General features: G+C 37.6%; 1 protein-coding gene, 1 long non-coding RNA gene and 1 pseudogene across 2 annotated transcripts in view; 1 reads left to right on the forward strand and 2 right to left on the reverse strand.

Annotated features, from left to right (window-relative positions):
- PRKACB (protein kinase cAMP-activated catalytic subunit beta) overlaps window positions 1-11,447 on the reverse strand; it is a 157,515-nt gene extending 146,068 nt beyond the window's left edge. Inside the window, exon 1 of the mRNA XM_032155500.2 lies at window positions 11,154-11,447. Coding sequence (XP_032011391.1) covers window positions 11,154-11,199 — 46 coding nt within the window. The 5' untranslated portion in view covers window positions 11,200-11,447. The remainder of the gene's footprint in view (window positions 1-11,153) is intronic.
- On the reverse strand, window positions 2,987-3,803 carry LOC116469846 (thioredoxin, mitochondrial-like; annotated as a pseudogene).
- A 131-nt stretch (window positions 11,448-11,578) lies between the features above and the next one.
- LOC116469847 (uncharacterized) overlaps window positions 11,579-16,976 on the forward strand; it is a 48,062-nt gene continuing 42,664 nt past the window's right edge. Inside the window, exon 1 of the long non-coding RNA XR_004370379.2 lies at window positions 11,579-12,009. This is a non-coding gene — a long non-coding RNA (uncharacterized LOC116469847). The remainder of the gene's footprint in view (window positions 12,010-16,976) is intronic.

Raw genomic sequence — 16,976 nt, forward strand, 5'->3', positions numbered from 1 at the left:
GCAACAAGGATGAGAAACACAGTGGCACAGTTGAATGATATATGCCTCGAATAACAAATTTTTCAAAAGGTTGGGAGCATAATACTCTAGTTTTTCCTAGTCCAGTGTCTTCTTCCTACCTGCCTGAGACCAATCTCCCCATACCAACTGTAATATAATTTTGATATATAAATGTCAAAGAAGTTACTATATACTATAAAAAGGGGGGAAAGAGGTACTCTCTTATCACATTAATCAACTATTACCCCCAAATAGTCAATACATTACTGACAAAGTTCCTGCCAATGGAGGAAAAGGGAGGAGGATGTACACTTCTACAAGAGGTTTGAATTTTTGATCTATTTAACTATCCATGATTTTAGCTTCCACCATGACATGAGCCAAGAACTGTGCCACATTCCAGAGATTAAAACACTAAACAACATAGACGCTCCTTTGCCAGATCGCACTGTAGTGGGGATGATAAGAGTTGAAAAAGCAATGTAGTACAATTATAGATGTAAATATCTCCAAAATGGACTCAAAGCAAGTTTCCATTTCAGTCAGTTTCAGTCTACTTCCCAAGATGATCTCAGAAATTCTATACTACTCCTATATAAACTCCTATGCTACATTTTCACCCTAGTATTAATCTCAGGCACCTATGTATCATTGTATGCCTTACTATAAATATCTGTATCTGTCTCCCAATTTAAGGACAGGAACCAAGTCTTATTTTTATTTGCGTCTACAGACTAGCATAGTGCCTGGTTTAAAGTAGGTGCTCAATAAGTACTGATTAAGAATGGATGGAAGACAAATAAGTGAATGTTTTGCCTGTCATTCTACGAATTGAACTATGGCTTATTCATGACCTCAGGACTATAGCCTAAAGTGAGGCTCATATTCTTCCACAGTTTAACCTGTCATGGCTCCTCCTCAGAGGGAGCTGAGCTAAGATTGAAAGAGCTAAGTTACCAGTACAGCTAGACCCTGTAAAAGAAGTAATATGTACACCAACATGTTCTCTCAAGTTTGTGGCTCACATACAACAAAGGCCTGCTGATGCTATATGGTCATCTACTTAAGAAGAATACAGTATAGAAATGGAATATTCATTTTACTAAACAGGACTCTAAACTAATAAGATCACAAGAACAGTCTCTCTAATTTTCAAAGGACAAAGTCCAGATCAAGAAAACAGGCTTGTCATAGACCTAAAGGTTTAGATTCCACAGCTGTCTTACAACAAAACAAGTTTCAGATGTCCCTGAAAAGTTAACATAAGAATAGAAGACAACAGTGAATATAACATTAAACTATGGCCACAGAGCCTGGGACTTTATACCTTGTTACACCAGGCCAGATAAAAAATTTGGCATCTACATTGGATTTTCTAAGGCAGAACTAATTTCAATTATGCTAGTGTATCAATTTAACTTATAAGAATCCCAAATTTGATTCGCAAAATTTTCTGTGTAGATACATAGCATTACTGAATCTAATTCACATTACAAAAAAACACATCCTATAATCCACTTCCTACAATATTCTCATAATTGCGCTTTTACTTGTCTAAATCTTTTACCAGACTATAAGCTACATGAAGACAACTCTTTACTCCCTATTTCACTGGTTAGGGAATAAAAATGAACTAAATCAATAAATTAATTATAGTAAATTAAAATAAAGAAATCCACTAAAAGCAATTTAAGCTATACCACCGTATCAGGGGAAACAATTTATTTGCATAATAGTAGTAAACCTTAGTATTAGCAAGAAGAAGACTTATCTTATAAATACTGATGACTCTTTTGGAAAGTGCTGGGGGCTGGAGAGATTATAAAACCTATAAAGAGTAAAAAAACAAGCCTCGATGGTACACACCTGCAGTCCCAGCTACGCAGGAGGACTGCCTGAGCCTAGGAGTTGAGTCCAGCCTGGGCAACACAGTAAAACTCTGTTTCAAAATAAATAAGTAAAAATAAAAAATTATTTTAAAGAGTAAAAAAGCATTATCTAGCTTTTGAAATTGCTAAAAATACTACCTAAATTTGTAAACACATGTTTCACCTTTAAACATAAATGACTAATCAGTTAAATACATTTATTGCCTAAGCCCAGTCTATATCAAGGTTTTACAATAATTCATTTTACTTGTTCTACAGCTAGCTTTTATAAGTTTGGAAGAATAGTCCATGAGTTCTAGTGTTTCAAGTTTAGGTGGGCAATCCCAGATTTTCTGTCTATGCCACTTGATTTTATACACTTTAATCATGTAACTTTAATTTTTCTAGATTAAATGAAATATATATATATATACTTTATTCACACACAATAGACTTCCCATGCTCTTACTCCTGTTAGCTGCCCCGATCTAAACTTCCTCTGGTTCTGCCATACACAAAACACCACAACTACACATGGTACACTAATGGTTTCACATAAGAGTAGAATGTTTCATGTTTTATTTTCAAGACTCTGCCCGATGGCGAACATTTTGATGGCTCCTTTACTTGCAGTAGAACATGAAAATATCTTCGAAGATCAGTATAGTGATTCACAAATTTGTCTTTTTAGGTGCAGACCCTTGCTTTATTGTCTGATTTGTTCACAGTTAAGCCCCCTGCTCAGAGGACCAACAGGCCAGCTAAGGAGCAAAGGAGGTGCCTCAAGCCACCTCAGAGTCAAGGCTCTCCAGGGCTCCTCAGCCCACCACTCATTTTCTGTGCCCCCTGCCTGGGAGGCTAGCTGGGAGGGGGCTTCCTGAGGAGTGGGGATGGGTGACTACAGGGGATTTGAGTGTGGGACCCAGGGTCTGCTCTTCACAGTAGGAGGTGGAACGGATGACTAAGTTCTTTATTACAGACCTATGAAAAATGAGAGAGTTATATATTATTCTCACTAGTTTGGGCTTCTTTTCTCTTTTTCTTTTTACAAAACAGCAGCAGGAAAGATAAATGCAGGTGGCAGATGAGCCAGGCACAAGGCTTCAGATCGGAAGGGACCAGAGATGAGAACCAAGGTGTGGCTGCCTAACCAGAAGTGCTGTGGGCTGGCCTGAGCTCTCTCTGCATCTTGAGAGAACTGCCACAGGCCCTAGAGGGAGGGGACGAAAGGCATGTGGGAGGGAAGAAGGCAGTCCCTGGATCAGCAGCAGCACCATCCTCTGATGGCCCCTGGGCAGTCCGCCAGCTCGGAAGCACTCATGGGTAGAGCCTGGGCCCCAGGGGCCAGACAGGAGGGAGGCAGCAGGAAGGGCCGAATTCTACTGGGGTCCCACAGGGGCAAGGGAACCAGGACTTGTCCTTGCTTGTCAGCCAATCAGCTTCTTCAGGAAGGCCTCCAGGTGATCCTCATCTTTGATGCCCACAAACTTGTCCACCACATCCCCGTTCTTCATGGCCAGCACAGTGGGCACCGCTGACACCTCATACTCAATGGCGAGGTCTGTGTGGTCATCAATATCCACCTTGGCCATCAGCACTTTCCTATGCTGCTTGACCACCATCTTCTCTAACCTCAGCCCCAGGATCTTGCAGGGTCCACACCACTGTGCGTGGAAATCCACAGGCATTGGCATCTCTCTGTTGGTCTTGAAAGTCAGGTCCATCTTGGATATTAACGGTCATCGAGGAGATCCTGGTAGTGTATATTGTCTGGGCTGAGTTGGGTGTTACAGCCAGGCCACCAGAACTGCACTGTGGGGTCTGCAGGGCTCCGGAAGTGAGAGGTGGCCACCGATCCTGAGAGGGCTTCCTGGAGACGACTGAGGCCAGGAACCTCCTCAGGAAAAGTCACTGAGACATTTCCCTGCAGCGCGAGCAGAGGGATGCACAGCCCAGCCCTCCCCGCCTGTCAAGGGCACTCCTGTCCTTTATTATCATTCCTTAAATGTAGATCAAAAGTTTTCCCTAAATACATTACCATATATTTATTTGCTCAATTGAGGATCATTTGCCACTTCTCTGCCCACACATTTTGTGAGCACTTTTTATGATTTATTCCCTCATCTTGCTGCTTCCTAAGTGTGTATTTTTTCTTTTAATAAATATAATAGATGCATTGGATTATAAAGCTGGAAGAAGAGATCACAGTGTCATTATCCAATCCATCCCTCTTGATTTTATACCATCTCTTGGAGATATTAAAACATTTGTCCAAAGTGAGATATTAGAATGTAATAGAAAAAAGACAATTTAGATTTTTCTTACTCTCAAGTTTATGATTTTACTACTAAATTACATCTGAACTTTTAAACATCTATGTTAAAGAACTCTAGGGGAATAAAACATTTACTTAGTACATAATAGATGTTGGTGCTATTTTTTACATGTTCTTTCCACTACGCTGTATAACTACAAAACTGAATAGCTTAGAGGACGCACACTTAAATTATAAAAGTAATATTTTATGATTTTAAATTACTTTGTTCTTTAAAAGTTACATTGTTCTCATCAGTACTTTGGCTTTCCTCTTTTCAAAACAAAACGGCTGAACTTTTAGTATATAGAATTCTTAATTTATGCAAGTTATGCCAGATGTTATAGTTTCCATAGTTTCTAAACAGTTGTCTTTGAAAAGAGTAAAATGAGGATAAAATGTGGAAAAGGTCCATTGACCATCCAAAGTCATTTTCCCCCATGGCTGGGAGATAAAAGACAATCCACACATACAATAACCAATCAGCTATCATTTATCAGAAATGCCACGGGTATCCCAAGTTCAGTATATCCCCACCCCAACCCCCAATGTACTCCTGCCCTCTGTATTCATTTCCTGACTCTATTACTGGCGTTACAACCCATCTACCACGGCATTGAAGCTAAAAACTTAATGTGTCATCCCCAATCCTCCTTTTCCTCATTTCCCACATGCAATCAGTAAAATACATTCTGCTCAATTTTTCAAATTTCTCCCATTTCAGATCCTTTTCTCCATCCCTACCTCTACCACCTTGGTTCAGACCCTTAAAATCCCTCACTCAAATTATCACAGGAGTCTTATAATTGATCTTGCCTCTATTCCACTTGCTCCATAATGATTTATCTTCACATCACCACCAAAGTAACCACTTTTAAACCCAAATTGTATCATGTTTCTCTCTTATTTCCAAGTGCACGATGCCTCCCTAGTGTCTAAAAGATAAAATTCAAACTCTCTCCATTATGTGGCCCTCTGTCCGTTTCTTCAGTTTCATCTGTCATTATACAATGTCCCCTCTTCCTATCACCAACTCCACATTCCATCATTTAATAATAATGGGCAACTTACTTCCTTATCCTGAATATGTTACATGGTTTCACTCCTCTGCATCTTCACTTACCAATGCTCTGTCTACTCAGAACACCCTTCCTCCTATAATCCATCTGATGAACATTTATCATCTTCAGTGCTCAAGTCAGGGTTCAACTCCTCTTTGAAGTCCTTTTTGAACCTCTTCCTCCCAATCCCAGTGGAAGTGATGATTCTTTTCCTTGGTTCCCCAGCTGAACTTTAATGAAAGGATTTGTGGCAGGTTTCATGTGTTTGTTGATATGTCTATCTTCCCCCTTCTGGAATATGGGCACCCGGAGCAGGTACTGTGTCCTATTCAGTCTTTATTCCCATAGTCTTGTGTAGAGTCTGTCACATTTTAGGATCTCAATTATGTGTACTGAATAATTAAGGAATGAATGAAGCAATGAACAAACAACTATATAGGACATTCTTGAAGGAATACACTTAAAAGTAAGATTAAATACCCAAAATGATAGTGACCTAAGCATATTTACCTTTCATAAATTTCACACTTTTCTATTTAACACAACGTTATCCACTAAGAACTTAGGATTTATTAATCTGAGGAAATTTGATCACCCACATATACAAACATTTATCACCTAGATATAGAACTTCATAAGTTGTACTAATTTTTAAAAATTAATTTAATAGAATGCCAAAATGAATTATGGTCAACTATTAATTATCTGACAGGATCTTAATAGCCATCCTGGCTTACCTAGGACCTTCTCACGTGCTGCTTCTGTCACTCAGCCATGGCTTACTTTCCTAAGCTGGCTTTCATGCCTCTAATTATCCTGCTGCTGGCAATGAAAAAGCAACAATCTGTCTACAACCTAAGTGAAGGACACTGAGGAGGAGAATAAGAAAAATGGTTCCTGAACATGAGATAATTTGAGACAGTACACAATCTCCACAGACAGAATCATAGAATCATGGAACTGGATGAGATCAAATGTATTTATCATCAAAATTGCATAACTGATTGTTTTGATTTTTTTTGTCTTATACCCAAGAAAGATTTCCCAAGTACCTCTGCATTCTACTGAATTGGAACAAATATCTGCTACTGATTTTCCTTTGATAATTGAAAGGTGCAAAGACCTAAGTAAGATATATGAAATCACTATATTGCACTTAAATCTACAAAAATTTTTCAATAGAAGAATATTCACTGAGATTATTAAAAATCACGAAATTTTAATTCTAGTACAGCCCCCCAAATAATTTAACTTTGTAGTTAATAAATTAAACACAAATTATTGAACTATAATAATTTGCTCACTAAGTTTATAAATGCTTATTCTGAGGAAATAAGTTAATTCTTAAATGAGAAAAAATAAATTCAGCATTGTGTTCATCTACACACACTTGTAAGGATCCACAAATAACCAAGATGACAGAAAGATGGGTTGGCATTTTTATTAAATGTAAAAACAACTATGTTCTAAATCTGTGTTGTCCAATATACCAAACACTAATTAGCCACATGTTAGTTAAAGATTCAGTTTCTCAGTGTTACTAGTCACATTTCCAGTGCTCAATAGACATGTGGCTAGTAGCTACTACAGTGGACAGCATAGGTGGAGATCACTTCCATTATCACAGAATGTTTGATTGGACAGGGCTACTCTAATCATGGTGAAATGAGAATTTGCCAATACTTTTAAAATGGTAACACAAGTTCAAATAATAATTTTTTTTATTGACTATTGGGCAAGAAGGGAAAAGTATACATTTACAAATGGGAAAAATAAATATAAGTACTGTAGTAATTAAGGCTTTAAGTATATAAAATTAGTTTTATGTGGTTTAATTTGAAATTCTACTATATTGAATCTGAAAAGATAATGATGATAAAAATCCAGAGAATGGTACAAGAAAAAAATAATCTTTTTCACTTAAGATTTTAATACACCAAATAAAGTCATGTTTGAAAACTAAAATGTGCTATAATTGTCTAAGCTATTCTGTGTGTCTTAGCATCGGCTATTCTATTGGATATAGAGGCTGTTCAGCAAAGTGGTTAGAACTTCAGGTTCTGGGGTTACAGTTGCCTCAACTTAAATGTTGCTTCTTGACTTACTAGCTATGCAACCTTAAGCAAGTCACTTAGGCTCTCAGAGCCTTCATTTCCTCAACCATAAATGAAGGAATAACTCAAGTGCTTTACAGTATAAAAGATTAAGTAAAAGTTTATACATGGAAAGCATTAGAGAACCTGGCACATATTAGTCCTCAAAAAATGTCAGTTGTTAAGAAACCCATTTTTGTTGAACCTAGTCTACTGGTGGCTTTCTTTGATTAATTCCTATTGACTTTCAAATCCATAGGACAGAGAGATACTCTGGAAAACATTCAAAGATCATATGGGAACACTAGGTCACATGATAACTTTACAAGTTGCAGTCATGAAAGAATCTACATTCAAATCTCTACTAACACTTTTCACCCATGGGCCTCAACATTTTTGCAATGAATGTATAACACAAAGCCCCATGGGCAACCTGGAGGTATAGTATTTTTTTTAAATGAAACAAATAAAAACCCCTCCCAGGTTAAAAGAAGTAGCGTGTTTTTTTGGTATGTTGGTGACTGGGGCTGGTGTAAAAGTAAAAGACTGGATAAGTAAAACAAACTTAACTGACGAGAGTTTAAAACTTCTGAGAATTTTATCATATTTCTAAAAGTTTATGTTTCTCTGTATTAGCTGATGTTTAAATAACTATGCTCAAATTTTAAAAGGAATATATCTTCAAGAGTAATTTTAAAAACACACACAGAACAGTTAGGTATATAATAGTACCAGTTATTCTTTCATTAAGTTTTGAGATACATCAATACAATTTCCTAATTCAATACACCAGAACAACAGGTACCTAAGTTAATGTTATCTCCAAAACCTGTGGAGATGAAGATGGAATCTCACCTAGCTTTTAGGTCTTACCCCAGAAAATGTTAATTCTAATAGAGGGAAAAGGTTTAGTAGAGTACAATACAGGCACCGGATAGTTAAAGCTAACCAAGACCTTTCTAAATTATCTTTATGCCTAACTTCATTCTTTTGGAATACTTTTAGAACTAAGCTCCGGAATCACCTGCCTTTCTGAAGCTTGGTGCTAACTGAACCTGAAATCTTAACTGACTTGATATTTTTAATCAACTTTTCAAATCAAACATTTTCATACAGCAATTTTCAGAGTTCTAATTCCACTTTCCATAATGTTAGCACTTGTATTTTTGCCTTTCAGGTAACTCTTATATATACATATTTTCTTTCCCATTAGACAGTAACATTTTTTAGCTTTTACTTATAGTCTTTAATTGAAACTAAAACATTTGGTGGATATTTTGAAAATAAACGTATTAATTGATTATTCATTGATGCTGAATGGAGTCCAGGCATCAGACTCTATTCCTTACTCTGTTATTACTAACAGTATGATCTCAACTCCAGCTTCTTCGGAGGTCAGGATCTTTGAAAGGGAATGAATGTACAGGCTGATCTCTAACATCATATATTTCTAAAAGTTTTGAAAAACAAATTTTCAAGAATAATTCTTTAAAAAAAATACACACAACAGTTAGGTACGTAATGATAAGAGTTCTTTCATTAAGTTTAAAATACAATTTCTTTGTTCACTACAGAACAGCAACATATACCTGATAACATTGCTCCAAATGAAGTTACAAACAGTAATCAACGCATGACATTTCAAATAATTTTCCCTATGACACACAACATGCTATTTTTTTTGGTCACTTCACAACAGCTTTTTAAACTATTATAATGACCTTCAGTTTCCATAAATAAAGTTACACAAAAAGCAGACTAACATACTTAAGAACTAGCTTGTCATTAACACTTAAAACATAGGAAAGAATTTATCCATAGAAATAATTTAAGTGTGTTCAGATAAACATTTAAAGTTTCCATTCTGTTTTCAGTAAATATTCCAAGGTTATTTCACAGCTATGAGTTGCAAATTAATACTAAGGGAGAATTGTTTTGGTAACTTAATAAAAAATATATAGGTCACAGAAGAGTCTACTATCATTATCCAAAATATAAACATTATACAGGTCAGCACTTGCTAATGAAAACTATTAATATAATCATTCTCCAAGCACACTCTTTTGTAACACAATTAGCACGTTTTAAGTTAATAGAGCTTTAAATTAACATGAAAAATGACAACATATCAGGTAAAAATAATTCTTTATACTTTTTGCATTCTTTATACTTCCTGTACAGTTAGTTACTATATTTGTGCAATTTTAAGAAGATATCATAGGTCAGCCACAGTAGCTCGTGCCTGTAATCCCAGCACTTTGGGAGGCCGAGGTGGGTGGATTACCTGATTACCTGAGGTCAGGAGTTCAAGACTAGCCTGGCCAACATGGTGAAACCCCGTCTCTGCTAAAAATACAAAAATTAGCCGGGTGTGGTGGTGGGCACCTGTAATCCCAGCTACTCGGGAGGCTGAGGAGAGAGAATTGCTTGAACCTGGGAGGCGGAGGTTGCAGTGAACCAAGATTGCACCACTGCACTCCAGCCTGGGCGATAAGAACGAAACTCCATCTCAAAAAATAGTAATAATAATAACATATATTCTACCTCTACATTGGCTTCTTTAAATCTCCGTATGACATACTGTGTGTTCTTGGTTTCTATAATAGCTCATCAAACTTTTCTGGAGCTCCTGAAAATTAATACCAAAACCTTGCTGATGAAACATAAACCACACAATCTGATCTATTTATGTTAAACAAAACGAATGACTAAATCCTTCTAAATGAATTCTACTTTATTAATACAGAAAAAAGCTATTTTCTTCATGCAAAGTTATAAAATTAGCCTAATTCCTATGTTACAACCATGAAAACATTACAAGTAATATTTACACAAACTAAAATCACCAGGCCCACTTTAAGTGCTAACATGTCATTCACTCCTGGTGATATAACAAATACCATCTGTTATTTGGCCATTCTGAATTATAAAAATATACGAACTTTACAAAGGCAAACCAATTTTTATTTCACAACCATTCTGACTGACACATATATACACACATATATATGCATGTGTATACATGCACACACAAACACACAGACACACACACACCTTATCGCCATACAGAAATTCCATTTTCATGATTTTTTACTGTTTGATGTAAAGTGTGGTACCCGCACCTTCAGCTCTCAGAAGAAATTAACCGTGTTCTGGAAGCACTTCAACTCCGAATGACCTTTAAGTTTTATAGGCATTGTAGCAGATCCTTGAATGTCTAGAGAAAAGGCAAACCTGCCTGGCTTTTTTCTCTAATGGATAAAGTTGCTGTTTGGTCTCATTATGTTTTCCATTCCTAATCTGAAGAAATGAAGGATCTCTAAGGCAGGGTTGTCCACTCAGGATTAGCCTCACTTGCGTAGAGCCAGACTAGCAGCCCCCGCCTTATGATAAGGTTGGGTCGGACCCAAGTGATGGAGGGAGAAGAGCCAACCTTACCCACAGCACTACCTGTAGCTCCCAAAGAGTCGGCGAGGGGGGAAAGCAGGGGTGGGATGGCCCTAGGGACTTCTTTCCTCGGACCATATTTGGGGAAGTGTTCCAGAACGTGTGCAAGTCCTCCTCGCTGGAGTGAGAAAGGGAATCCCAGGGAACGCTCTTCCCAGGATCCCCACATCCGGCCCTTCGCACTCAGCCCTCAACGCGGAGCTGGGGGGTCGGAATGGAGGAGGAAGGCAGCTGGTCCCCCTAGAACGACTCTCGGCGGCCGCTGCTAGGCCTGGCCCGTGCCCGCGGCCTCAGAAGCTGCGACCCGGAGGGCGCTCGGTGCCCCGCGCCGGCCCGCCCAGCGGATACCCAGACCCGGCCTTCAACTCACCGCTCTCCACCTCGCTGCCTTTCTTGGCGGTCGCCGCGTTCCCCATGTCTGGGGCGATGGCAAGAAGGGGTCAGGGAAGGGAAGGGGGGCTGGGGCCGTGCCCGCCACTCCACAGTCTGGGACAACTCCCGCTTCTGCACCCGTCAGAGCGATGAGTGCGCCTAGCGCTGGCGCCAGGAGTCCGGGCGCGAAGACCGGGCCGGGTCTGAGGAAAGGGCTCCAGCGAACTCCTTAGCAGCGGCAGCGGCGGCGGCAGCTGCGGCGGCAGCAGTGGCGGCGGCGGGCAGACACTCCCCCTTCGCGCGGCCCGCCCTCCCTGCGCGCCCCCGGGCAGCCGCGCGCCCGGGCCAGGCCCTGGCCCGACTGTATCTTTGCAGGCGGGCGCGCGCGCCGGAAGTGACGTAAGGCCCGGGACCCCGGGGGCGGGCGGTGGACCCCCAGCTGGCAGACTCTGGGGCGGGGGCCTGAGGTGGCGTGGACCGCCTCCTCCGCCGCGGTCGCCCGGGCTGGCGCTCGGGTGCCCATTGCTGAGATAGTGGGAGGTGGAGTGGGAACCGCTAGCTTTGCAGAACGCAGAGTCCCTCCTCACCCTGGCGTTCCCGGTGCCCTGGAGTGGAGTCGCGGAATACTGTTCAGCGACTCGGGTGGTTTTCCGTGCGTCCCGCCACGCGGCGGCTCCTCACTAAAAGGCTGCCTTCTCCCCACAGCTCCAGGTCCGAGAGGAGCCGCACCGTCGGGTTGGAGATCGCGCGCAAGGATGGCCTCTGGGTCTGCATCTGCCTGGCATCGGCCGCAGGAAAAGCCTGGTCCCTAGGCACGGTCGTGGTTCGAGCCTTTCGTTCCCTCGCGCATTGAGGTATTTGCTCAGCCCACCACGTTGTCCTCGGGGTTATTAGGCTCCAGTCACAAGCCCTGTGATGTTTTCAGACTTCCCAGGTGGAGATAAAGAAAAATTTTACTATTTCTGCAGAACTTCTGTTGATGTACAGCATTGTATTTAGCAACTTCTGTGTAGATCTGAAAATACATTACCAATTGTTAGTTGCGTTTTTACTAATATAAATCTTAGAGTACTTGGTTTTGCTGTTAGCTTTACTTAGGTAAATTATGTGGCACTCTAACATTTTTGTTGTTGCATGTTACATTGAACTTTGCTCTGTGTTTTCCATTTATTCCAAATTCAAAATAGACTGTAACTTACCAATTTATTCTATGTTCCCAAGGCACCAGGCATAGTAGGTGTTTTATGATAACCTGTTGACTTGAAATTTCCCAGACTTTTAAAAAATTTTTCATTACTGACAAAAAATGGAGCGATAAAAAGATTCTTAGTAAACTTCCTATTATTGCCAATTCCATTAATAATGTATACTGCATTACAACTTCTATACAAGCAGTAACTCATTTGCTCCTCATAAGAACCCTATGAGAGAGGTGGTTTTACTGTCATCATTTTAGTTAGGAGCAAATTAAGGCACAAAGAAGTGACTTACCCAAGGTTACACAGCTATTATCTGGTGGAAGCAGGATTTGAACCCTGGCAATTGGGCTCCAAAGTCTGATCCTTTGTCTATAATATTGACCAAAAACTTGTGGATGTTGTGGTAAATTGCTTTCTCTCATTTGAAATCCCATTGACTTGAAGAGATAGATGCATAGTGAGTGTACGTCCCAAGGAAATGTATTATATTGTTTTCTGGGTTTCAATTAATTCAAATAAAATAAAAATAGTGAAGCAAGGATTTGGACTAGATGCTGTGAGGTTTTGTGTCAGCATGCAACAGTGTCACAACAATGTCATCTCCACGTTTGGTTTTGTGTTGTGGATGTAATATTTTGCCATACATATATAGAAAATTCAATAAATAGCACTGAACCACATATATACCAAATTAAAGACAACTTTTGATATTATGTATTCTAGAGGGAATCTTTCTAGTATCAGAATATTCATACTACTGTCATTGGGATGAGTTTTAAATGTATACCTTTTTAAATAAATCCACTTTAATAATAAAAGTGGTTGTGTGCATAATTTGGCACTTTAACATAATTTTGAATTCTAGGTCTCTAGTAAGAGGGCAGCCATCTACTTAGTAAATCATTAATTTACAAAGGAGACAATTGAGAGCTATTACAAAAATGGATACAATATAACTATGCCTGAAAAATTAATAAGTAAAGCAAAAAATTCAGCTTCACAAATTGTCTCCCCTTCTTTCTCAATTTAACTTTATTATTGGTTAAGGAAATAAGTTGTTAATGATAGAGAAAAAGTGATCAGCAATTTAAATTTCTTGCTATTTTTCTTTTTTCTTTATACCACTTTTTTCTTATATTAGCTTCTTATATTAGCTTGCTGTTGCTCTGGTTTAAGGAAGATTATACTTTAAAAGTATAGTTTGGTAAATAGTTTTTAATTAGTTAACATGCACAATCATTTATTTGTAATTACAAACAAGTTGTTTTTCATTATTAGAAGAGTTTTCTATAGGAATTCGTTGTTTATGTAGCATCTAAAAGACTATGTTTTATGAACTGGTTTTTTAACATTCTGGAGGGGGCAGGAATTTCAACTGTCCAGTTATTCATGATAATTGGAGGTTTCATGGGGCAGTTTCTATCCTTTGCCACGAATGACTACTGTACCCTAGACAAAGACAGAGATGGAACTATGTAATTTTGTTTCCTTAGGAAAGCAGATGCAGTAAGAGGGGACTCATTCGGAGAAAAGACTGAGTCCCCTTCCATATAATATTTTTGCTAATCTGAGAACATGCAGCACTGTGTAAAAGGGAAAATTATACCAGTGGTAGGTGTAAACCTACATAAGCCAGATAACTATGTTAGCCCCTTTTTACAAATGAGTAGAACAAAGGTTCAAAGAAGTGAAGTAAGTTGGCCAAGGTCACTCAAGTGGTAAGAGGCAGAGTTCTAGATTATATGCTGTCACTCTGAAACAAACAATCTAATCCTCATTAAGATGAGGTTTTTAAATCTGTATTCTGCAGATGAGAAAACTAAGGTTTATTAACAAAGAACCTTGGCACTCTTCTTTCTAGAGCCACCTCTTTACTCAGGAGTGAGAAAAGGGGAGAAAGTTAGTAAATTTTTATTCAAATTTATTTTGTAGTTTCTACTTATATTGCCAACTTGATTTCCAAGTCCTTTTAAAGTAAAACACCCTCAAACAAAGTATGTCGGAAGTACTTGTTTTTCTTAGAGTGACCAATGATGAAAAACAACTTGTATGTAATCACAAATACATGATTGTAGATGTTAACTCATTAATAACTATTTAGCAAACTATACTTGTAAAGTATAACCTTCCTTAAACCAAAGCAGGGGTAAGCTAATTTTGTTTTTATATTATATTTTACATGAAATAAATGCAAGTGAGAATTTATTTAATCATCATAGAATTACAATTTTTTTGAATGATAATCATCCACGTTGTCTAATATTTTATTATTGTATGGTATATACCAAACCAAAAGATACCACATTAAATACCAGGCAAAGGGCAAAGTAGTATTTCCAAAATGAGGAAGTAATTTTATGGCCAATAAATTACAAATATGATAATTGTTTTAAATCATTCTAATACAGTACAAAGTTTTCTTGTTGGGCATAATTCTAATCCTTTTGTTCAATGATGAATTTTTTTTATCTGAGTTTCAGTATTCATCTTTTTGGATATTCCTTTACAGATAGGGAAACTAAAACAATTGATGCTGGTTGAGTAACCAGAATATTAACAAAAATGACCTAGTGCCAAAGTGGAATTATAGCTTCTCTCTTTCACAGAGGGACTGGGATACAAACTGAAAGCTTTAAGGAAAAAATAAATAAATAAATAAATAAAATATATATATATATTATGCCAGGGTGAGGAGCCACAAAACCAACTTTTTTTCTCAATATGAAATTCTCTCTTTCAGAAAAGTTTATGTTTCTTTGGGGTATTCTAATTGTACTAGTATATTTATAAAAACTATGCCTAAATCTCTGTTATTTCAGTGTTGTGTTATGCATTTTTTGACATGACCTGTAAGACAAAAATAACACCCAAATTTACAAAATATTTACTGATTTTTGAAATCAAACATGGCACAAAAGCTTTCACAGAATCTCAGCCTTTATAATCAGATTATCTTTGATCAAGGTGAAAAGGGGAGAATCTGGTCCACAAAATTTAAATTATTAATACATTTATATGATTGATAGTGACAAAATAGAATGTTATGTAGTGAGGTAGAAAAGCTTTGAGCATTTTAGTGAGAAATATCTGGGTTCATGTTCTGGTTTGGCCACTATCTACGTTGAAATATCTGCGAAATATCTAAATTATTTCATTTCCCTTGACTTAGTTTCCTGTAGTGTAAAGTTATATGTATTAAATCACATAGTCTATGAAAAACACCTAGGATAACTTTTGTTATATGATAGGCACTCAGTAACTATAACTCTGTCCCCCAGTCCTCAATAACATTCTATTTTCTCATGTGTATGTTTCAACAACAATCATTCAACAAATTTGATTACAACAAATAGAATAATAATGAGTTTGTATTATACGCAAAGTATTATGAAAGAGACAAAAATGAACAAAATCAGTTCCCTGTCCTCAAGAAGTTTTTGTGTAAGGCAAGATGAATAAATAAATCAGTAATTATATAAGATAAATTTGTACTATAGCATAAATGTAAACAATTACTCAGGAAACATAAAAGTAAGTACCATTAAATCATAGATAATTTAGCATTGAATTTTGATGTTTAACAGATGGGGAAGGTCATTGAGAACTAAGAACAGCTTGAGCAGAGGCTTCCATGAAAATTATCCCCAGGTCATACTAGACCAGATGTTATGGAAAGATGTAGTAAGAGTTACAACTTTCCCACTGGAATGTAAGCTATATATGGAGGAATTTTGATTTTGTCATCACTGTATCTACTATATCCAGCATTATGCCTCGTATATAGTAGGTACTCAATAAATATTTGCTGAATGAGTGAACAAATGAATAAATAGTAGGTTCAGATCAGATTGTATTTATTTGGGGAAACCTTAAATGCCACTTAAGAAATACAGGCTTTGTTTATTATGCAATGGAGAACTTGAAGATATTTAAAGATAGAAGTAATATAATCCCACATTTTATTAATAAGGTAACTTTAATACTAATGTGATGGATGTGTTGGAGAAACAATAGATTGGCATCGAGATGACTATTGTAGTAGAAGAATGACAGGAAGTCATTCAATAGTATATCAGCAGTGGAAGAAAAAAGAAAGGATGCAAGTCAGATACTTGAATGTTAAGATCTATAGAATTTGGTAAGTGTTAAGACTCTTTAGCATAATACAAGTGATAGAAGCCCAATTCAAACTAGCATAAGAAAAAATAAGCAGAACTTACTAGGTCACAGAACTAGAAAATTTAGGTTGGACATGGTTTTAGGATTAGATAAATCCAAGGATGGATATCTCTACATATTAATCCTTATTCTGTTCATATATTTGACTGTATTCTGCCAAACAGGCTGTCTCCATATGACAAGTTTACATCCTCCCAGCTTAACAATCTAAACAATAATGCCTTTTCTTTCCCAGCATTGGTATAGTATAAAGTTAGGGGAATATCCCTTATCCAAAATGCTTAAGACCAAAATGTTTTCAGATTTTAGATTCTGGATTATTTGCGTATACATAATGAGACATCTTGAGGATGGGATCCAAGTGCAAACAGAAAATTCATTTACATTTCATGTATTCCTTATACACATCCTGAAGGTAATTTTACACAATATTTTAAATCATT

The sequence above is a fragment of the Hylobates moloch genome, unplaced genomic scaffold (genome assembly GCF_009828535.3).
Source record: "Hylobates moloch isolate HMO894 unplaced genomic scaffold, HMol_V3 SCAFFOLD_5, whole genome shotgun sequence".
Taxonomy (NCBI): Eukaryota; Metazoa; Chordata; class Mammalia; order Primates; family Hylobatidae; genus Hylobates; species Hylobates moloch.